General features: G+C 51.3%; 2 protein-coding genes across 3 annotated transcripts in view; one reads left to right on the plus strand and one right to left on the minus strand.

The window, feature by feature from the left end:
• Positions 1–6930: 6930 nt before the first annotated feature.
• Positions 6931–17716, minus strand: TMEM141 (transmembrane protein 141). Of its 2 annotated transcripts, XM_075579117.1 has the most exons (5): positions 17571–17716; positions 15274–15340; positions 14013–14096; positions 13389–13496; positions 6931–9959 (listed from the first exon to the last, which is right to left on the minus strand). In XM_075579117.1, the coding sequence occupies exons 1-5, from the start codon at positions 17622–17624 to the stop codon at positions 9898–9900; spliced, it is 375 nt and encodes a 124-aa protein (XP_075435232.1). In that variant the 5' UTR covers positions 17625–17716; the 3' UTR covers positions 6931–9897. The 2 variants fall into 2 exon arrangements, with proteins under 2 accessions (XP_075435232.1, XP_075435233.1); XM_075579118.1 differs by lacking the exon at positions 13389–13496.
• A 4763-nt stretch (positions 17717–22479) lies between these two features.
• TRAF2 (TNF receptor associated factor 2) overlaps positions 22480–23005 on the plus strand; it is a 59329-nt gene continuing 58803 nt past the window's right edge. Inside the window, exon 1 of the mRNA XM_075579099.1 lies at positions 22480–22502. The gene's annotated coding sequence lies outside the window, so the exon portion shown is untranslated. The remainder of the gene's footprint in view (positions 22503–23005) is intronic.

Raw genomic sequence — 23005 nt, forward strand, 5'->3', positions numbered from 1 at the left:
GAGAGAGTGTGAGGTCAGAGAGAGTGTGAGGTCAGAGAGAGAGAGAGAGAGGGAGGTCAGAGAGAATGTGAGGTCAGAGGTCAGAGAGAGAGAGAGTGTGAGGTCAGAGAGAGAGTGTGAGGTCAGAGAGAGAGAGTGTGAGGTCAGAGAGAGAGAGTTCTGAGAGAGAGAGTGAGGAGAGAGAGTGAGGTCAGAGAGAGGTCAGAGAGAGAGAGAGTGAGGTCAGAGAGAGTTAGAGTGTGTGAGAGAGAGTGAGAGTGTCTGAGAGAGACACCAACTGCGCACTGCAACTGTTAGGTATGTTTGTACACCTATGTATGTATGTACACCTTTGTTTTTACTTTGGGCGCCGCGTAAAAATCCTGATCGCCTTGGGGAGCCTTGAAAAAATTCTGATTGCCTTGGGGAGCCTTGAACCGAAAAAGTTTGGGAACCACTGCCCTAATACTTCCACACTGTCCCACCCCTCACTGAGTTTTGGGAACGCTTTGCTTTTGCAACACCTAATCCTCTAATCCTCAACCTGCTCTGGGGCCACGCTTCACAGCTATCAAAACCTTCACGTCTGCTACCACAGACTGCCGAATCAGGTACAGAATCTACACACAACGCACAAACACAGCACACACACACATTCACACAACACCAAACACTGCAGACTGCCTCTTCAAACCCCCCCTCCCCTCCATGCCACACATCTCCCTCCCGCAACCGGACCGCGAGGCCGCGGCCTCCACTCACACACCATGGCAACGATGTCCCTCCCCCTATCCCGCCACCTCACACAGTGTAGCTCCCGCGAACCGCACAGCACGCCTCATCTCCTGCACCTCACACAGCTCCCTACCGCAACCAGACCGCGAGGCCCCCTACCCCGCTACACCATGCCACCAATGTCCCTCCCCCTATCCCGCTAGCTCACACAGTGTAGCTCCCGCGAACTGCACAGCACGCCTCACATCTCCTGCACCTCACACATCTCCCTACCGCAACCAGACCGGAAGGCCCCCTACCCCGCTACACCATGCCACCAATGTCCCTCCCCCTATCCCGCTAGCTCACACAGTGTAGCTCCCGCGAACCGCACAGCACGCCTCACATCTCCTGCACCTCACACATCTCCCTACCGCAACCAGACCGCGAGGCCCCCTACCCCGCTACACCATGCCACCAATGTCCCTCCCGCTACCTCACACAGTGTAGCTCCCGCTACACACCACTCCCTCCCGCTACACACCACTCCCTCCCGCTCCATTCCCTCCCCGGCGGGGGAACAGGCTGCCACGCGGCGCCTAAGATGGCGGACCCCCTTCCTCCCTCGCGCTACATTCCCTCCCGCTCCACTCACCTCCCTACCGCTCCATTCCCTCCCGCTCCATTCCCTCCCGCTCCATTCCCTCCCGCTCCACTCAGCTCCCTCCCCGGCGTGGGAACAGGCTGCCACGCGGCGCGTAAGATGGCGGACCCCCTTCCTCCCTCGCGGCGCCGAGTGAGAAGATGGCGGCGGCCGGAAGTACAGGTAGGTGTCGCGCGTGTGTGTGTGTGTGTGACACTGCCCCCCCTCCTGTCCACTGCCCCCCCTCCTGTCCACTGCCCCCCCTCCTGTCCACTGCCCCCCCTCCTCCTGTCCACTGCCCCCCCCCTCCTGTCCACAGCCCCCCCCCTCCTGTCCACAGCCCCCCCCCCTCCTGTCCACAGCCCCACCCCTCCTGTCCACTGCCCCCCCTCTCCTGTCCACTGCCCCCCCTCTCCTGTCCACAGCCCCCCCCTCCTGTCCACTGCCCCCCCTCTCCTGTCCACTGCCCCCCCTCTCCTGTCCACTGCCCCCCCTCTCCTGTCCACTGCCCCCCCTCTCCTGTCCACTGCCCCCCCTCTCCTGTCCACTGCCCCCCCTCTCCTGTCCACTGCCCCCCCTCTCCTGTCCACTGCCCCCCCCTCCTGTCCACTGTCCACCCCCTCCTGTCCACTGTCCACTGCCCCCCCTCCTGTCCACTGCCCCCCCTCCTGTCCACTGCCCCCCCTCCTGTCCACTGCCCCCCCTACTGTCCACTGCCCCCCCTACTGTCCACTGCCCCCCCTACTGTCCACTGCCCCCCCTACTGTCCACTGCCCCCCTCTCCTGTCCACTGCCCCCCTCTCCTGTCCACTGCCCCCCCTCTCCTGTCCACTGCCCCCCCCCTCCTGTCCACTGCCCCCCCCCTCCTGTCCACTGCCCCCCCCTCCTGTCCACTGTCCACCCCCTCCTGTCCACTGTCCACCCCCTCCTGTCCACTGTCCACTGCCCCCCCTCCTGTCCACTGCCCCCCCTCCTGTCCACTGCCCCCCCTCCTGTCCACTGCCCCCCCTACTGTCCACTGCCCCCCCTACTGTCCACTGCCCCCCCTACTGTCCACTGCCCCCCCTACTGTCCACTGCCCCCCTCTCCTGTCCACTGCCCCCCCCTCCTGTCCACTGCCCCCCCCCCTCCTGTCCACGGCCCCCCCCCTCCTGTCCACTGCCCCCCCCCTCCTGTCCACTGCCCCCCCCCCTCCTGTCCACTGCCCCCCCTACTGTCCACTGCCCCCCCTACTGTCCACTGCCCCCCCTACTGTCCACTGCCCCCCTCTCCTGTCCACTGCCCCCCCTACTGTCCACTGCCCCCCTCTCCTGTCCACTGCCCCCCCCTCCTGTCCACGGCCCCCCCCCTCCTGTCCACTGCCCCCCCCCTCCTGTCCACTGCCCCCCCTACTGTCCACTGCCCCCCCTACTGTCCACTGCCCCCCCTACTGTCCACTGCCCCCCTCTCCTGTCCACTGCCCCCCCCTCCTGTCCACTGCCCCCCCCCTCCTGTCCACTGCCCCCCCCCCTCCTGTCCACTGCCCCCCCCCCTCCTGTCCACTGCCCCCCCCCTCCTGTCCACTGCCCCCCCCTCCTGTCCACTGCCCCCCCCCCTCCTGTCCACTGCCCCCCCCTCCTGTCCACTGCCCCCCCCTCCTGTCCACTGCCCCCCCCCCTCCTGTCCACTGCCCCCCCCCCTCCTGTCCACTGCCCCCCCCCCTCCTGTCCACTGCCCCCCCCCCTCCTGTCCACTGCCCCCCCCCTCCTGTCCACTGCCCCCCCCCCTCCTGTCCACTGCCCCCCCCCCTCCTGTCCACTGCCCCCCCCCCTCCTGTCCACTGCCCCCCCCTCCTGTCCACTGCCCCCCCCTCCTGTCCACTGCATCCCCCTCCTGTCCACTGCCCCCCCCTCCTGTCCACTGCCCCCCCCTCCTGTCCACTGCATCCCCCTCCTGTCCACTGCCCCCCCCTCCTGTCCACTGCCCCCCCTCCTGTCCACTGCCCCCCCTCCTGTCCACTGCCCCCCCTCCTGTCCACTGCCCCCCCCTCCTGTCCACTGCATCCCCCTCCTGTCCACTGCCCCCCCCCTCCTGTCCACTGCCCCCCCCCTCTTGTCCACTGCCCCCCCCTCCTGTCCACTGCCCCCCCCTCCTGTCCACTGCCCCCCCCTCCTGTCCACTGCCCCCCCTCCTGTCCACTGCATCCCCCTCCTGTCCACTGCCCCCCCCTCCTGTCCACTGCCCCCCCTTCCTGTCCACTGCCCCCCCTTCCTGTCCACTGCCCCCCTCCCCCCTTCCCACCGCCTCCCCTCCCCCTTCCCACCGCCTCCCCTCCCCCTTCCCACCGCCTCCCCTCCCCCTTCCCACCGCCTCCCCTCCCCCCTTCCCACCGCCTCCCCCCCCTTCCCCCCTCCTCTAACCCTTCCCCCCTCCTCCACCCCTTGCCCCCCTCCTCCACCCCTTGCCCCCCTCCTCCACCCCTTGCCCCCCTCCTCCACCCCTTGCCCCCCTCCTCCACCCCTTGCCCCCCTCCACCACCCCCTCCTCCCCTTCCCGCCGCCCTTTGCCTTCCTGCCCGCCTTACCGCCTCCCCACCCCCGCCTCTGCCTTTCACCCGCCCTTACTCCGGCCGCCTCTGCCTTTCACCCACCGCCTCACAGCCGCTGCACGCACTCAACAGACACCCGCCACACTCGACACATACCTGCCTCCACACACACCTGCTGCCTCCCGCCCCTACGCACCGACATCACTGTCCCACCGCCTCACACCCTAGCAGGACCCCCACGCACAGACAGCACTCACAACCCACGCGCCACCCGCCACCTCACACCCTAGCAGGACCCCCACTCACAGACAGCACTCACAACCCACGCGCCACCCGCCGCCTCACACCCTAGCAGGACCCCCACTCACAGACAGCACTCACAACCCACGCGCCACCCGCCGCCTCACACCCTAGCAGGACCCACACTCACAGACAGCACTCACAACCCACGCACCACCCGCCGCCTCACACCCTAGCAGGACCCCCACTCGCAGACAGCACTCACAACCCACGCGCCACCCGCCGCCTCACACCCTAGCAGGACACACGCCTCACATTTTTACATCACTTATGGCACCAAAATATACATTGTACTGTGGTGTGGTTACAATAAACCATTTTTATACAACATCGTATTACATTTTCTTCCATCTTTCTTTTCAATATTATTATCCAACCTTTACAACAAATACTCACCTATTGTTCCACAATTTATAAATAATACTACCTATTACGCATTTACATCCCGGGCAACGCCGGGTCTCTCAGCTAGTAGCATATAAAAATATTACTTGTGAGCACATAATGTGTGGTGAAAACCTACCCAAGTCTTAAATTGCAAAGCCAGTACAACCAACCTCACACTGATGAGACCCAAAAGGTCGCAACAGTCTGTCGGTGAGTGGGTTCACTGGCTTTGCATCTCATCCCAGGCTATGTTTAAAACAGCGTGCATTGGTTTAAGGGTTCCATGTAATAATGGATTTAAAAGGTGCTCCGGTGTGCTCATTTGCCAGAATCCCTTGCTGCAGTGGAAGCACTGTATGCTAGGTGATAATGGTGGAAAGCAGGGTTGCAGACCTGTTTAAGACGTGAATGTGCTCACAAGTAATATATGTTTATGTTTATGTGTAGAGCTATATGTTTAAGGATATAAACAATGATCCAGTTCTCAAGGGCGACCAACAAGTCAAGTTTTCAGGATATCCCTGCTTCAGCACAGGTGGCTCAGTCATTGGCGCAGTCTTCGACTGGAGTTTCCCACCCCTGAGTAAGAGTGACATGGAAGAGGCTTGCTTTCCCACTTTCCTACATAGACCCCCTTTGTTAGTAACTGGGATTAAATCCACGTGGGGTATTTTGCTGACACTAGTGAAAACAAATGTCTGACACGCAGAAACTGATATATCCAATTATGACAAGGAACTCCTATGGCTCCATATAACCACCCCTGAAACTGCATGCTGATGCAATCGGGGTAGTAACGAATATATAGCGACTAAGGCTGCGTCCATAGAAGGACAAGCCGCACTGAGCCATGCGGACGCTCCGCGCTGAGCCCCTGCATCCTCAATGAGGATGTCTTTAGAGGGGGGCTCACGCGAGCGTCCGCAGGCGTGCTGAGGCGTTGGATTTTTCAGTCGACAGCCAAGCTGTTTTTCAGAGCGCTGTCGGCTGAAAACATCCAATCAGCGCGGAGCAGCGTCAACGTCACGGCGCCGTGACATCGTTGACGTCAGTGCGTCGCGGGCAAATGGCCCAGCGACGTCACTGCCCCGCCTCCCGATCGCGCCCGCTGGCTCGCCTGCATGTGCATGAAATCGCACAGCTTCAGCAGGCGAGCCTCAGTCAGCGCTGTTCAGCACTGCTCCCCCCACTATGGACGCAGCCTTAGATACACCTACCAAATGAATTGCTTGACGTCAATCTAACAATGTAGCAGTTGGTTTAAGAGCTTGATACAAATCCCTCATATAATGTTGCTTCTCCTCCCTGGGACATTCCTTGCTAAATGAATAAGGTTGTCAAACAATACTGGTTGGTGTTTGCAAAGCGTAGTTGGGTGGAGAAACCTGAATGTGAAAGATTGGACAGTTTGTCAGGAATTAGTACGTTCTAGCTCAGACTGAGATTGTATTGTACAATAGAAGCACATCCTTCAGGTGTGGCGAGATCAGATGCACAGTTCAGCTGTGAGACTTGTGTCTAGCTGAGGGGCATTTGGATCGTGTGACTTACATAGTTACATAGCAGACGTGGTTAATAAAAAGACATATGTCCATCAAGTTCACCTATGCTAAATTTAGACGACAGATGCTTGATCCTATATCCGTACTTACAGTATATTGATCTAGAAGAAGGCAACCCACCCCCCCCCAGTGAAATATCACCTAATGATATCTCATAAAGGGAAAAATAAATTCCTTCCCGACTCCAAATATTGGCAATCAGATTACTCCCTGGAACAATATCCTTCCCATGTTTACTTATTTGGTATATCCCTGTATACCTTTCTAAAAAGATGTCCAACCTTGTTTTGAAGATATCGTATCAGCCATCACAGTCTCCATGGGTAGTGAATTCCATATGGTAACTGCCCTTACTGTAAAGAACCTTTTCCTTTGTTGCTAGTGAAATCTTCTTTTCTCCAACCTTAATACACAGCTCTCTAGCTGGCCTACTTTTCACCTTCGCAAAGGTCCCTCAAATGAACAATATCTTCCCTCAATCTGTCCCCATATAACACCTGTCACAAACAGCACACAAGTGAGCACGTGACGTATGCAACCAGGGTTAATACATATGGCTACTCTAGTTAACTCACCTGTCTCCTCCGCAAGGTACTTTCAATTAGTTAATATTAACCCCTTAATTGCAATAATATCTATCCACCACCATCAAGAAATATGCAAAATATGGAATTAATATATATCTGCCAGGGTCTCAGGTCCCTGATTATTATAGAAAAAGCTATGCACTTAACACACAAAAATCTGTTGTGGTAAAATATGTCCGAAAATGTACATACTCTACAAAGCGTGCAAACAGTTCATTCAGAACCCAAAAGCATCATTTATTAAATGTTTTAATGTATATAAAAATACAGTGCTTTAGATTAAAGAAAAAAAAGATTACTACAAGAATAATAAATGCAGAACAGTTTATTAAAATAAAATGATAAAACAGAAATCCCTATACAGGACGTTACCATATATCATAGGTCTTTCCCCATAGAGGTCACTGGCGTAGAAACATGAAAATTCACCTGTTTGATCCCAAAACACACCTCTTGTTGAATTCTAACTTATAATTAAAAAGTAGGGTTTTTGACTCTGACTTCCCTTCATTGGGAACACCATAAGCCCACCCAGTCATAATCCAGTTACTAGGTTGACAGTTTTATGACTTGGAATAAAAACTCTCCTAAAAGACGTTTAAAAGGTTCCTAGATATATGAAAGACCTTATATCTTAATTTCTCTAATACTTAGACACACGCGAGTCATATCAATAATACTAATTTTGACCGGCCTTCTCCTAAATTTGAGTGACAAACGGATATCTGTCCCTGGCCACCTCTTATCCACGCAGAGTGTGGTTCAGTTTGATTCGTCTTATTGCCACGATGCCACATGTGTACCTGTTTTTATGCAGAATAGATGACGTCACAAGATATTTTCATTAAAGTCCCCAAGTGGTGACCTGTGTGCCACCCCTCTCTGGGATGCACAAGGGATCATTGAAGACTATCAGTTTCCATTGATGAAAGTGGCTTGTTTATAAAGATGTCAGGAGAGCCATAATTTAATCCCATCTCTGGCAAAACATATGCCCTTATCTCTAGATTCTATCAGTCCCATGCAACACATATGGTACTTTTAGAGGGCCATGAGTGATAACCCACCAATGAAGCTCTCTTTGTAGACCCAGGAATGGTCTTGACCTGTCATAAACCTAATATATTGTATTTTTAAGACAAACGGTATCCACATTATCCCCTGAAGCACCAGATTGACTCAAATACTTAATATCTCATGATATCAAGACAGCATTGATCTAAGATGAATATCAAGTCAAACCTCAAAACAGTAATCAAATGCAAAACAGTTTTGCTTGTTTAAAAAAAAGTCTAAATACACCAGGAAAGGTGCAAGTCAAATGATATCCTATTAATGATCACAACGGACTGTTAATTCCCCATAGAGACATTGATGAGGGTAACATGTCATTCACAGATATGAAGAACTCAAGTCTTTGTCCACATTCATCACCCACATTAACCAATGAATTCAGTTCACAAAATAAGACAGGTAGGGGGAAGTCAGGAGTTTTAATTGAAAGCAACAACCTGCACGATCCAAATGTCTTTTTCTAGTGATGTAAACAACAATTGCTGGACGCTCTAGTAGCAATAGGGGTAACCTCCTTCCCAGAGTGGTCAAGCCATCCTTTGTTCACCTGGACCTCAGTAGATGGTCAGAATCTTTGTATACCATATGCAGGAATGGATCTTACTGCAACCTACAGCAAACTGCGCCACGTCACATATGAAATCTTTTGTATTTGTCATATTCCTCTAAACACCTTTTGTTCACTTTTTTTTTCAAGCAGCCGACTTTACCTTTGGCCAAAATATTGTAGGGCAGAGCTGGTACCTCTAACAAGCAATATGGGGACTCACCTTCTCTATATTTAAATTGGTCTCTGTGTAGGTGGAGGTGTTGGACTCTACTTCTAGATAATCATCTAACAAAAGAGAGGTGACCGGTGATTAAGGCCCTTTACAGGGAGGCAGTTTGTCCTATCCTAGACGTGTGAATGTGCTCACAAGGGGTATTTTTATTTGCTGTACACTGTACGGTGGAGGGTTTGCCACTGTAACGTATAGAATGTGTGGTTGGATCCTACCCCAGCATCACATTGCAAAGCCAGTATAACCAGCCTCATACTGACGAGACCCAAAAGGTCAAAGCTGTCTTTGAGTAGGGTTACTGGCTCTGCACTTCTTTAACCCAGGCCGTGTGAAAAGCTGTGTAATGCGGCAGGCAAATGCTTATAAGGCTCCATGTTAACATTGATAGAAGCAAAAGGATACTGTGTGCTCGTTTGCATGTTATTACCCAGAATCCCTGGCGGCAGTGGAACACTGTATACTAAGAGATAATGGGGAAAAGCAGGGTTACAGACCTGTCTGAGACATGTGAATGTGCTCACAAGGGGTATTTTTATTTGCTGTACACTACGGTGGAAGGTTTGTGTCACTTTCTTACTCACCATAACTTGTTTAGTGTGTGGTTGAATCCTATCTTATACAATCCCAGGAATAATGTTATATCAGAAGTTTCAGTGTATGTTACTTGAAGCACGCACAGCGACGTCCATGCATTATCCGACGTCGGACCCGCTTTTCCGACAGCCGCCGCCGCCGCATAACATGGGACCCGCAATCCGACAGTCCGTTATCCGATGGCGGTTTGCGGGACGCATTGCGTCGGATAAGCGAGGACCGCCTGCATTACACAAGATATTACAGCCAGAATGGCGTTACACAGACTGTGATTGTGCTGTAACCTGTGTTCTACTAGAACTACTCCCGCTGCAACATTGTACCCGTCAGTTATAAGCACTTCAGCCATCAGTACCTGGGAAATGTCATATACGAGTGGTTACAGTTATACTGTACACACACAATATTAGCAAGCTCCAAGCACAAACCCACAGTATCATGTATTTCATTGCGGCATGGAGTGCTACTGGGAAATGCCTTATAAGAGTGTTGAAATGCAAAATGTACAATAGACAAACACATTTTACGCAAGGTAACGTAGAGGATGTGAGAATCGGTTTCGGTTTTGTAATGGACTCGGTCCAGGGAGCATTGGCCCTTACAAATCCTGGAACATTTTACTGAGTGAGAATATGACTGCATAGGCTATTACAGTCCTTTAGTGCAGACACTGAGGCACTGAATGCCAGGGAAGGAAAGTCCCTGCATGCTCAGCCTGTTAACACGGGGTCATGCTTGGTGACACCATTCATTCCAACACGTCTCCGTATTTGTTACTTTTTGTTTCAGGCTTTGATGTTTGCTGGATTCCTGAAATAGATGAATAGCGGGAAGATTAGTAAACCCACAAAGACTGTTTGATGCACAGGCTTAACGCATCCTTATTTAGAAGAGCTTACACACTACAGATACACGTAGCATGGCGTTCTTATGCCAGAGAAAGTACAAGAGTTCAGCATGAACCGGAGATCCTGCTCTGAAGCTAGGTGTGAGGAGTGACTTCTTCATGGAAAGGGCGCTGGATTCCTGCTGTAGCCTCCCAACAGGAATAATATAGTAAGGGAATTAAAAAATACTTAAAGCAGGAAAGACGGCTATCATAAATACCAAAGCACACCAAATAACTATACCACTTGTGAGCACATTCACATGTCCACAAACCTGCCTTTCCCCATTGTTTCCTAGGCTGCGTCCATACAGCCTTCGCCCGCGCACAGGTGTGCGCGTCTGTAACGTCACCCGCGTGAAGCGGTGCGTTTTCAGGACATGGTAGACGCGCCGTGGTGGGGGGGGGGGGTGTGTCTTTGACGTCACGGAGCTGGTTCGCCCTCCTCATTGGGCGAACTGCTCACGTGAACTGCCCGTCGCGCCGAGAAATCCGTTTCCCCGCTCATCGAACACCCCCTCCTGCTATGACCTCTTCCTTTACATCTTGCTGCACTCTTTAAGCTTCGTTTTATGTGTGACCTTCTTAGGCTTGGTCCCCGCTGGCTACTGCAGCGCCCGCTGTGGCGGATGCTGCAGGGACAAGAGCCGCCCCTCAATGGGGCCGGGCCCGCTGCGAGGGGCGGCTGCCGCACTGCGTGGTGAGTTTTTCCAGCTTGCAAGAAAATTGTGAGGGGAACTAGCGACGGAGCGCTAGGCCACACCCCCCGCGGTTCAGCCAATGAGGGCAAACCTGCCGGGTGACGTCACGGCTGCGCCCACCCCTCCCCCCCTGTCTTTCCCCCTGCAGCTCTCTGCAGACCGGGGAATTCGGCTGCACGCGCCGCCAGCCTCACAGGCGCGCGTGCAGCACAGGCACTGGGGCCGTAGCCTAAGGCCGTGTTCACACAGGGGGCTTTGCGACGCTGCATGTGCGCGCCTCTGTCTGGGGGGGGGGGGGGGTGGAAGGCTGTGTCACGGGCGCAGGGTGGCTTTGCAATGCATCGTAGGACTGAATGACACAGAAAATCACAGAAACGTGTTTGAAGAATTCTAGAAGGGTCATTGAAAATGTACTGGTTTCTCATTAACTATAAAACATAAAAGAAAAGCATAAATCCTGTGTGGGTGTGTGTGGGTCTAAAGAGCCAGTCATCTTCCATTCCACACTGGGCTGGAGCAGGGAGCTGCCGAGTCTCTGGTCAATTTCAGCAGCCAATCAATGTAAACGCCTGGACATTGATTGTCTGCTGAAATTGACGTCGCGCTGCTGCAGCCTGGAATCACAGAGTGAAGACACTCCCGCGACTGCAGCAGCGTCGACGCCGTACTTTGTAGCCAATGGCAGTTTCAATACTGAACACTACCACTGGCCGCCAGGCATCTGTGACGAACACGTAAGCGCGTCGTGTATCGTGCTGTGTGAGCGGGGCCTTAGGCACGTTCTATAGTGCCGGGCGCGCAGAATTTTAGTCAGCTGACGTCAGTCAGCCTTTCTATACAAGGGGCGCGCACGGCAGGGAGCGGGGAGCCGACAGACAGCGGCGAAGATGAGGAAAATCATCTTTTGGCGCCGCTACCGGCTCTGAATCAATCTGTCTGTCTGTACAAATCTAATAATTTTTTTATTTTTAACAATGTTTTTAAAAATAAATAAATAATAAAACACACACACACACACACACACACACACACACACACACACACACACACACACACACACACACACACACACACACACACACACACACACACACACACACACACACACACACACTTGTCTCAGGAGGCTAAAAGTTGTGTGTTTGAATGCTTGTTTGATCAAATTTAAATCCTGTTGTGTCAAAGTGAATGTGCCGTTTGCAGGTCTTTATTGGTCTCTGCCTCCCTTTTGTCCAACATCTTTAATCTTGTCAGGTAATCCTTAACAGTGTCTAAAAGTGAGGAGGGGTTTCAGGTTTCATCCACTTCAGCATCAGGCTTGTCCTTGCGTTAACACCAACAGTCGTTAGTGCTAATGATATGCAAAAGGAGGTGGTCCCACTAACAACGCCTATATAACGATACTCGTCTCTGATAGGAAGCGGACCTGCTGAGGTAGGTTATATGATCCCCGACCAGAGCCAGGGGACAGAGTCCTGTTAGAGTAAATCGTAGTCAGGATGCAGGCAGAGGTCAAGGCAGGCGGCAGAGGTGCGGGGTCGGGGTCGGCAACAGGGAATCCACAGGAACAGGGCACTCACGGAGTTCAGGAACACATGGGTTAGCATACCATGCTCGGGCAGGGGCTGGGAGTCACTGACTGCTATTTAAAGCCCTGGACAAGTGCAGCCAATTACCATGTCCAGGAAGCGGTTTTGCCAGGATCAAAGATGGCTTTAACAGCCACGTAATGGCAAGCTCCAGCAAAACCCAGGGCTGGAACCCCTACGACCTGTCCACAGGGCTCGGTTACAGTTAATGCAGGGATTTGATCAGTGACAGCTGTGCACAGAAAGGCACATACCTGGGAAATATGCTAATTTGGATATGCAAAGTGCCTTCAAATGATTGCAATTTCCCAGGTATCCCAGGTGCGTTCCTGTCTGTGCACTGGTATCTCTGTACGTATTGTTTAAAGGAGTCTATGGGGAGGTATGCAAGTCGCTGAGCATGGGGACATTACCACCTCTCGTTCTTAGATAACATTAACGGATTTCTGTGGATCTGGGCCATAGTGCATCTAAACATTAACCCCTTAGGCACTGCACAGGTCACGCCTCTCGGGCTAATGACAGCACGGTTTTGTTTCCTCCATGTAGTGGAGCGCACAGTATAACACTGGCGGTGTAGGACCTGCTGAAAGGGTCTAACCCTGACGTGGGTTCAGGATTAACATGTTTTGGCCAAAAGATTGAACTAAATGACCTTTACTTAGAAGAAAATATATACAATTCAACTAAATATGTTGTGATATTGGATGTGCTTTGAGGCTTCTTGGTTTACTGTTGTATATTTCGGATAAAACCTTAACCTTTTCAGAATGCCACCGCACCTCCTGGCTCTTGCTGTCACGCGATTGGTTCAGCGATGATAATATGACCACAACTACCCCCCTCCCCCCCCCCAGCTGACAGGGAAAGGAAGAGGACTTGGCCCCATTCCCGCTTCAATAGGGCCGACTGCTCTATAGGATCGGTCTGCCTGACCAGTCCCTGGAAAACCAGCATTCACCCATAACGCCACAAGGGCCTCTGGCGTGGCAGGGCCTGTGACATGCCAGGTATGTCATACCTGGAGGGGTTAATCTGAACTCAACATGCGTTTTACTTTCACCTGTCTCACGTGACTGTGGGGTGTCCCCAGACTCCAGGTAGAGCCACAGGTTGGAACACTTCTGCGTTTCACTTCTCGTCACTGCGTAGCTGGCAGCGGAGCCTGCAACTGAAAGCAATCTGTGGTTAATGGGTTCATACTAGTGATGTACCGAGTACCCGGAAATTACCCGGTGCTTTTTCAGCTACCCGGAAATTACCCGGCAGCAAGGGGCTGTGACCGGCACCGGGTCGGCTCTACCTTCCCTGAAGAAGGTGTTTGTTCACCAAAACGTCGGATGGTTTGTGACTGTGATCAGTCAATAAAATGATCTTTTTGTAATATATTGCATTTTGACTTGGTGTGCTCGGCTACCCCTCTTATTGTATACGCAGTAACCCTGACCAGGTTCTTTCTGCCTGCAGCACCCGCATTTATTCTTGATTTGTTGCTTGTGTCCCCATGTAGTTGGGGCATCCCAAGTTGCATTTATCTTGACTCTCTTGTATTTAATTTTAAAAGGCAGGACATGCTCAGGGGACATTATACGAGTTAAACTCATATAGGCTCCTGGGGGATTGCTGCTTTAGTGAACCCGTAGAACTCTGGTTACGCTGTCAATGCTTCATTTTGTGTTAATCTTACCCACGGATATAAGAATAGTCCACTGCAGAGGGTATGGCAGCTTTGTATTTAACACCTTCTGGATTATCAGCGCCGCTCCAGTTCCTGGTAATGCACAAATACAAAGCAGAAATGTTTATGCTCAGAAGAGCGACGCTATATAATGAGGCCGAGTACGTACCTAGAATTCCATCTCTCCAGAGCAACTTTTCCTTAAACAAAATTGCCCCAAGATCCTTGCCAGGTCTGCCATGCTGATAAAGCCCCACTGCCTCCTTACCCTGTGTAATAATGGACAGGAGGGTATGGCTTCCATAGTCAGTCTTTAGAGCAGGGCGCTCAACTGGCGCCCCGTGCAGGGCCTTCGTGTGGCCCTTATACTTTCTGCTCCTGCTAATTTCATACTACATGCGGTTTTTCCCACTGACACTCACACGCAAGTTACATCCCTGTAACTTACATGCGACCCCATTAGGTCTCTATCTCAGTCTTAAACCCTGCCTCTCCCGACATAACACCCAGTCCTCTTCTCTGAACGACCATGCTCCTCCCATCCTAACCCCGTCCCCTTTAGACACGGGGTCCCCTGCTCCGGAGGTGGAAAGGGGGTCTCACGCAAATCGCACATGTGCGAGGCCACTTCACATCGGTCTGGAGTGAGGGACCCTTGACAGCTCTGGATTATGTAGCTATATATGGTACCGGTGTTATCAATTTTTTTCCGCACCCCCCAGTTTGGGCACCCCTGGGTTGAGACTTCCATAGGGATTGCTTGGAAAAACCTCCATCCAGCACCAGCAGAGGAACCACAGTGGGAAATATTTTATGTGCAAAACGTTGAGGTCTGAAAGTGTGGAAATATAATATTTTTTCCGTGTTTACATGTATATAAAATGACAACACGACCGTGATTCTTAAATATGTTTCCTGACCTGGCCCCTATGGGGAACTAGTTGTTGTGCCCAGCTTGGCAAGGCATCGGTTCCAGCCACCATGCTTTCTATCTGCACACCTGTTTATTCTGTGGTTCTCTACTGTACATCTGCTGCATTCACAGTCACTGTCAAACGGGTGCTTCAATCTACAAATAATGCTTACGTTGCCCCAATGATTAAATGCAAGTTCTAGGTTTGCTAAAATAAATAAAAACAATGCTGAGAAGTGTGAATGTTCTTTGTGTCGCTGTTATTACAAAATGCATTTGGAACGTATCGCATTGGCGCAGCAGTTCTATGTGAAGAACCCACCTCTATGATACACCAGTATGCGGTATTATTATTACCTGTTATGAATGTACCCATCCCCTTCATAAAGGCATGAGACTGGCACCTGGCGTATTCGGGCAAACCCTGCAACACACAAGGGAAGAGAGTCAGAAAGAAAAGCCATAGGGGCAGGTTTAATAAGTGCTGTTATTCTTTACAGCACATTCTCTTTAATACAGTGTCTTGTAGAAACATAGACTGGTACAGCCGATATGAACCACTTTCATATGTTCCAGCTTCACGTTGCATGTCCGGGAACCAGCCGCACATGGATGAGACTCAAAATGTCCAAACTGCTGTCTGTGAGTAGGGTTACTGGCTCTGCACTTCTTTAACCCAGGCTCTCCTGAAAAGCTGTGTAATGCGGCACTGTACTGATTTGCATGTCATTACCCAGAATCCCTGGCTGCAGTGGAAGCACTGTATGCCAAGAGATAATGGGGAATGCCAGGGTTGCAGACCTGTCTGAGACATGTGACCAGTGATATGTCTATTTACTTTTTCATTTTGGAGTATAGTCTATTAGAAGAATTTTTGAATTCTCTTATTGTATTAGTCACTACCACCTCGGTTGGGTAGCAATTCCACGAATCCCCTACCCTTTGCGTGAAGAAGTACTTTCTCACATTTCCCCTTATAGAATAACACAGAGCACTTACACATGAGCCATAATATTTTCAATACACCCCACCCTCCCTCTGGGTGATAGCACTAAGGTGGTTATTCACTAAACCACAATAGCAAGTAGAGATCATTACCCACCACAATAATGGTTCATTGGGATTGCTCCTCTAATAGAAGAAAAATCCAGCTTATTTAGAGTATACTTGGTATTGATTTATATGACATCATGATCATTTTCTGGGAAGAGAGGCCCTGATGGGATAATGCACCTTTGCATCGTGATTGTTCTTCCTTAAAAACACTAGAGGACTTAAGTACCAAGATTCAGATCCACAAAAGGGTGCTGCGCTTTAGTATGCCTCGGCTCCCATTCATATGAATGGGAGTGAAAGTATGCTAAAGCTTAGTACTATTTAGTGGATCTGGGCCTAAATGTTGCAAACAGCTTTTTTTGCGCAGGGAAATCTCAGTTGTACTTGCTTGTGTATGCCTCTGTACTAGCCTGAAATGTGTCAATCTGCAACAACAGCGTCAACAAGGTTTGTTTTTCTTTTCTTTGGACTGCGCTAGGCAGATGTAAATGTTACGTACTAAAAAATTATGTTTCTGTCCCCCCCCCCAAAAAATAGAAAGGGAGGGTTTCAAAGTTGTCTGTTAGGGTTAACTTGGTTTAAACCCTAAACCACCGGTGGCCAACTTCAGTCCTCAAGAGCCCCCAACAGGTCAGGTATTGAGGATATCCCTGCTTCAGCACAGGTGGCTCAATCAGTGGCTGTTGAAGACAGGCACACACATTCACACACCTGCAAGCAGCAATCCCACCCAAAATGGATTACTATATTTTTAACCTTAATTGGACCCGGGGGTCCCTTGGAACTGATCAGTGGTCCTCCTGGTTTCCGTAGTCGCAACGTCACCTCATCTCCTGATGACACTGCAACTGTCTATTGGCTGCCGTAGAAAACCAGGACCCCGCCCGCGGCCATTCTTGCCTTGTGCCTGTACCTGGTTCAGTTCATCCAAAAACAGTGTATATATTCCTTACCCCCAACAAAAAGAGCAGCGCCGACTGCGGCTTTACAGGATGGATACACATCACCAAAGCACAGATAAACTGATATATACACCCCCCCCCCCTTGTATCTAAAGCCCTCTTCTACCTAAAACCTCTCTCGCTCATTGCCCCCCACCTCTGGAATGTCTTGGTGCTGTCTCCACTTTTAAGACCCACCTTAAAACACACCTCCTTAACCAAGCATATGTGTAGCTCCGCTGGCTGACACTATACACCTTATATATCGGCCGTGGCCCCTTACAGACGCACTTAGCAGAACACCTTCCTACTGTCTCTATACGTTCTTCTTACTTACCAATTAGATTGTAAGCTCTTCGGGGCAGGGACCTCCCTTTCCTATTGTTTTATGTCTGAAGCGCCTATTCCCACTATGTGATATATTATTATGCCACGTATATTACTGCTGTGACGCGCTGTGTACATGGATGGCGCTATATAAATAAAGATACACATACTGTATACGGCCCAACTTGTAAGCGTATAAAATGCTTCAGCAGACACCCGAAGCTTGGAGTTTAAAAACCCACACGGCTTGCTGCAGATTAACCCCTCTGCTGCTGGAAAGGGGTTCATCTGGGGGGGGCAAGGGGCAACAGGGGCGCAATGAACACACACCGGATGCTTCGCAGCCACAACATCATCCACTCTGGACAGACCCAGGTTCACCATCTTTAGTCTGATCCCTCTGACTTTCAAAAGGGGCGTGTCGGCACGTCCTGCTTCCTCCCGGAGCTGCAGGACTGGGTGTAATGCAGCGCCATCTGCTGGGAGGGAGGTATAACGAGAGAGAGAGACAGAGAGACAGAGAGACAGACACAGACACAGAGACACACAGAGAGAGAGAGAGAGAGAGACACAGAGAGAGAGAGGAGCGAGGAGGGAGAGAGGGAGAGAGAGAGAGAGAGAGAATAAGAATAAAAATAAAATTTGGTACAAATTTGGGCCCGACTATGTATGTTGCATATGTTTTTGGTAGTGTCATTATTTGTCACTCTGTGCTGCCGCCCTCCTCCTCCTGAACCCGCAGCGTCAAATGACGTCACAATGTTGCGTTACCATGGCAACGTCACGGTGGTGATGTGACGCCGCGGTTCACAAGGAGGAGGGTGGCAGAAAGAAGGCGGCCCCTACAGCTAAGTGCGAGAGAGAAAAGAGCTGCTGGGGGGGCCCGAAAAAATATTTTCACTGGGGCCCGAACCCACTCTCGGCGACCCTGCCTCTACAGGACCAATATGACCATATATGTGTGTAACTTTAAACATTACTGTTGGAAGTACCATCATTAACCCAGTAGCCCAAGCACGCTGCCTTGGGGTTACACTCGACTCCTCTCTCACATTCAAAAGGTAGCAAAAAACTGTAGTTTTTCCTCCGCAATAATACAAAGATACGCCCTTTCCTCTGCTGCTCGACTGCTAAAACTCTGACACAGGCCCTCATTCTCTCCCGTCTCGACTACAGTAACCTCCTGCTGTCCGGCCTTCCTGCCTCTCACCTGTCTCCCCTACAATCTATCCTAAACGCTGCTGCCAGAATCAGGCTACTCTTTCCTAAATCTGTGTCAGCGTCTCCTCTGCTGAAATCCCTCTCCTTGCTTCCTATCACATCCCGTATCACACACTCAATTCTCCTCACTTTTAAAGCTTTACACTCTTCTGCCCCTCCTAACCAACACCTGGTCGGTGGGTATAGATGTCCATGGATGGGAGTACCATGGAAGAAGCTAGGAGCTCCATGTTTTATAGTATGGTGATTGGTGAGCAATGCTCTGATCTTCTCCATAAGCATCACATGAGAAGTTCTCCTCCATGGGAATTCCACTGCGCAGAGAAATAACCTCACAGCCAGAATAATATTAAAAGCGTAGTTCACATTTGTTGCCTGGAGGCGCATAAGCCAAGTATCAACCAGAGAATCAAACAAGGAGCCAATTCTATTCCACAGTTGAACTGTAATGGGGCAAGATCACAGGATGTGGGACAAGGAGCCTCTACTGTATGCCTACAGCCCCTCCAGCACAATGGGGAGATTTTTTGATGGTGTGAAGTTTAATGGGGTCATGTACCAGCGGTAAAGTACCTTGTAATCTTTTCCTTAATCAATGTGGATATGGAACTCTTAGAATGGTTAACCCAATGTCCTCCCGTTCCGTGCCCGGGTCCTTCTCCCCTAGATCTGATTACCTTTTAAAGTAATAAGTAAGGTACTTTTGAAGTGAAACTTCTTTAGTGGCACTTATTCTGATGGGGTAGAACGGGAGAGTTGGGGGCGAAATGTGAAACGGAAGTGATGGCACGGCTCCCCCCTCCCTCCCCCCACGTCTCGCCGGCACCGCTCCTAACAGCCGCCGTTACCCCCACACGTCCGCCTCCATGGGTATAGCAAGATGGCTGCCGCAGATCTTCCAGTGCTAGAGTGAAAGGTGTACTGTAGCAAGAAGGCAGGCGCGGGGATTTTAAATCAGTCTCGGGTGTGGGCCGAGTGGACTCAGTGAGCCGCTGCTCAGCCTCTCTCCTCCCTACCTCCGCTTCCCTGTGTCCCGCTGACTGAGCGCTGCTGGGGCCGGAGGAGGAGGAGCCCAGGGATCATGGAGGGTAACCGGGAGGAAGCAGAGCGGTGTGTGCGGATCGGGCGGGCAGCGCTGGAGGCCGGAGATTGGGAGAGAGAGCCGGCGCTTCCTGAGCAACGCGGATAAACTGTCAGTGTGAGGGCATTTGTGGGGGAAGGGGGAGGGAGCTGCTTACCATACGGCAGCCCACAGCAGCTCCCTCCTGCAGCCCGAGCCCGTGGAGGGAGGGGGGGAGTAGCGGGTCCCTCCGCTCAAACCACGCCTCCCTCCGCTCAAACCGCGCCCCCCTCTGGCTCCCGCTCCCTACAGACTGCATATCACGGTCTGTGCCTGTCAGCGCCCCGCCTGTCTGCAGTGCGGGCGTGCTGACTAAGGCTTCGTTCAGGGTGCCAGCTGCAGGACTCGGAGGGAGGGCGTGAGGGAGGCAGTGCTGCAGTTTGCTGGGCGATCTGTGTTTATCCCCCAGCAGACTTTTCAGCGTTGGGGAGGGGGCGGGGTTACACACGGTAGGGTAAGTATCCAAGTTGCAGTCATGAAATCATTCTGAAGAATGATTTCATTGGCTGCCTAGGTCCCTGTGACGCTGCTGCAGCTCCAAAAAACGAAATTTTCGTTTATTGAAACTGTAGTCAGCTTCAACTCCTGGCTTCGGAGACAGGGCAGTTGCTACCCTGAAAACCAGTATTCAAATTGAATACTTTGTTTCTCACGGCAGCACGCACGGCAGCACGCCCTCCCTCCGAAGCCAGCACCCTGAACGAGGCCTTAGCTTCACCGAGCAGGAGGAGGCCGGCGTTCTGCTCTGCCGCCGTGATCTGAGGTGCAGGGGTGAGGGGAGGTGATGTAAGGTGCATGGAGGTGATGTGCAGGGGGGTATGTGATGTGCAGGGGGATATGTAAGGTGCAGGGGGGGTGATGTGCAGGGGGGGTATGTGATGTGCAGGGTGGTATATGATGTGCAGGGGGGTATGTGATGTGCAGGGGGATATGTAAGGTGCAGGGGGGGTGATGTGCAGGGGGGTATATGATGTGCAGGGGGATATGTAAGGTGCAGGAGGGTATATGATGTGCAGGGGGGTATGTGATGTGCAGGGGGATATGTAAGGTGCAGGGGGGGATGTGATGTGCAGGGGGATATGTGATGTGCAGGGGGATATGTAAGGTGAAGGGGGGTGATGTGCAGGAGGGGTGATGTGCAGGGGGATATATGTAAGGTGAAGGGGGGTGATGTGCAGGGGGGGTGATGTGCAGGGGGATATATGTAAGGTGAAGGGGGGTGATGTGCAGGGTGGATGATGTGCAGGGTGGGTGATGTGCAGGGGGGGTGATATGCAGTGGGGGTGATGTGCAGGGGGATATATGTAAGGTGAAGGGGGGTGATGTGCAGGGGGGCTGATGTGCAAGGGGATATGTAAGGTCACATGCAGTCACAGTCACACGCGCAGTCTCATTCACATGCGCAGTCTCATTCACACGCGCAGTCAGTCACACGCGCAGTCACAGTCACACGCGCAGTCAGTCACACGTGCAGTCACACGCGCAGTCAGTCACACGCACTCAGTCACACACAGTCGCACTCAGTCACACACAGTCGCAGGCGCACTCAGTCACACACAGTCGCACTCAGTCACAGGTGCACTCAGTCACAGGCGCACTCAGTCACACGCACACTCAGTGCAAATAGCTAATACAGGGGATGTGTGCCGAGCACGCGCATCCTAAGTCAAATTTATTTGCGTTTTGTCAATGAAATTGTATTTTGATTTTTAATTAAAACATCACCAACACAAATACAATTTCTGTGACAAAAGTCAAAGAAGTTTCACTTACTATGCGCGTGCACAGCACACACAGCTTTTTTTTTTGAAGGTTTAGGGCTTGGAGAGATTGATTTATAGGTTTGGGATATTAAGCTCTGTTGTCAGGGCTTTGTTTTTTTTCATCTCTACTCTTACCGGGCAGGGAAATTTGCGCGCTGAGTAACGCCTAAAGGGGCGGGTGTCATGGTATTATCAGATGACCAGGCAGTGTCCTAACTTTCTTATTTTAATAATTTAGTAACGTGACATCTACCGAAAAAAATCTACTATTACACTTAAGTAGAAATCTATTAGGTTTTTTATCACTGATTTCACGACAGTAATTTTAAGTTCATGCATTTCACGTGAAGGCGCTAAATACGGGACACATGCATCCTGACCGACCTTTCTGGGACCAAGGGACAAGTCAATGAAATTCCGTCTGGCATTTGATATTTTTTTGCGTCACGGCCGCGTCACGCGAGTGTTTCAACCAACGAGGGCGAGCCAGCCTGGTGATGTCACGGCCACGCCTCCCCGTCGCGCACGTGGCCGGAGTCCACCAATCGCCGAGGCGACAGGCGCGCGTGCGCCTACTAACGCTCTGTCGTGCGCACTATGGCCGCTGCCTAAGTGCGTCTTCACAGATTTCCAAGCCATGTGAACTTTGGCAAACAAAATGGAGGCGCATTTGAAGAACTTCACAAATGTAGTAAAATTGTTACTTTGTGTGATTGCTGATTACAAGTTGTGTAATTTACTTTTTTATTTGGGGGAGGGGGGCTTCCTTTTTCAGTTTAATGAATAGTAACCCACATCCTCAAGAGTTACGAGAACATGACTGGATTTAAAAAATGTTGAATAAGACAGGAGTTGAATGACTGTGCAGGGTAAGAGGATTAATCATAAACCACAAGGAAACAAGTTCATGTTTTTCTTCCAAACTACTTTGCAGCTGCCAGTGCATCAAAATATTGTCCCTGAACCATTTTGTCCCTGCCATGTCCTTTCCTGTGAACCACGGAATTACAGGGAATCTTACACGTCACAATGGGAATTCCCTACTTCACTGGCGTGCTGGTAACCGACGTTCATTGTCCAAGCTACATTTCGCTCCCTACGGTCCCGAGAGAAATGGGTGAAACACCTTACGATTTTGGGTTACTCTCCCGGGTTCAGGTAAGGTATTAAAAAAAGAGGTAAAGAGGGAAGTGGCTGTTTTTAAGTAGTCTAAGTAATGGCCGGAGAAGTCGTTGTTGCCGATTTTGTTATTCGCATTTTTCCCGGGGTTTTTCGCTCACTTTCTTGAGTCTGTAATTGAATCTTTGGCCGAGCGTGAGGGGAGTTTTACACATACGCCCGCACGAACTCATGGTGGTCAGACAGGGCGTGTTCCAAATGGAACAGCGTCTTTTATTAGGGGATAGAGAGCCACTGATTGAGCAACCTGTGCTGAAGCCCGGATAGCCTGAAAACCTGGCCTGTTGGTGGCCCTTGAGGACTGGAGTTGGACACTTATTCTTATTCTATGTCGCCCGAAGCAGTTGTTCGGGACGTCTTCAGCCGAAAATCTCCCTTGACATCAACCGGGATTGTTGTATTCTCACTGGTGGTTGAAACCGAGCTCTGTCTGATGGTCTCGCACAACAGGGCTCTGTCTGGCGGTCTCGCGCATCAGGGCT

This window comes from Ascaphus truei, chromosome 21, assembly GCF_040206685.1.
Source record: "Ascaphus truei isolate aAscTru1 chromosome 21, aAscTru1.hap1, whole genome shotgun sequence".
In the NCBI taxonomy this organism is placed as follows: domain Eukaryota; kingdom Metazoa; phylum Chordata; class Amphibia; order Anura; family Ascaphidae; genus Ascaphus; species Ascaphus truei.

Bases quoted from the DNA above. Each gene is read 5' to 3' on its own strand.
- TMEM141 (XM_075579117.1), bottom strand. From the start codon at position 17,624: ATGGTGAACCTGGGTCTGTCCAGAGTGGATGATGTTGTGGCTGCGAAG. The intron at 15,341-17,570 runs GTGTGTGTTCAT...TGTGTGTTGCAG, and splicing joins TTGTGGCTGCGAAGCATCCG to GGTTTGCCCGAATACGCCAG. The intron at 14,097-15,273 runs GTAATAATAATA...GTGCATTACCAG, and splicing joins GATGGGTACATTCATAACAG to GAACTGGAGCGGCGCTGATA.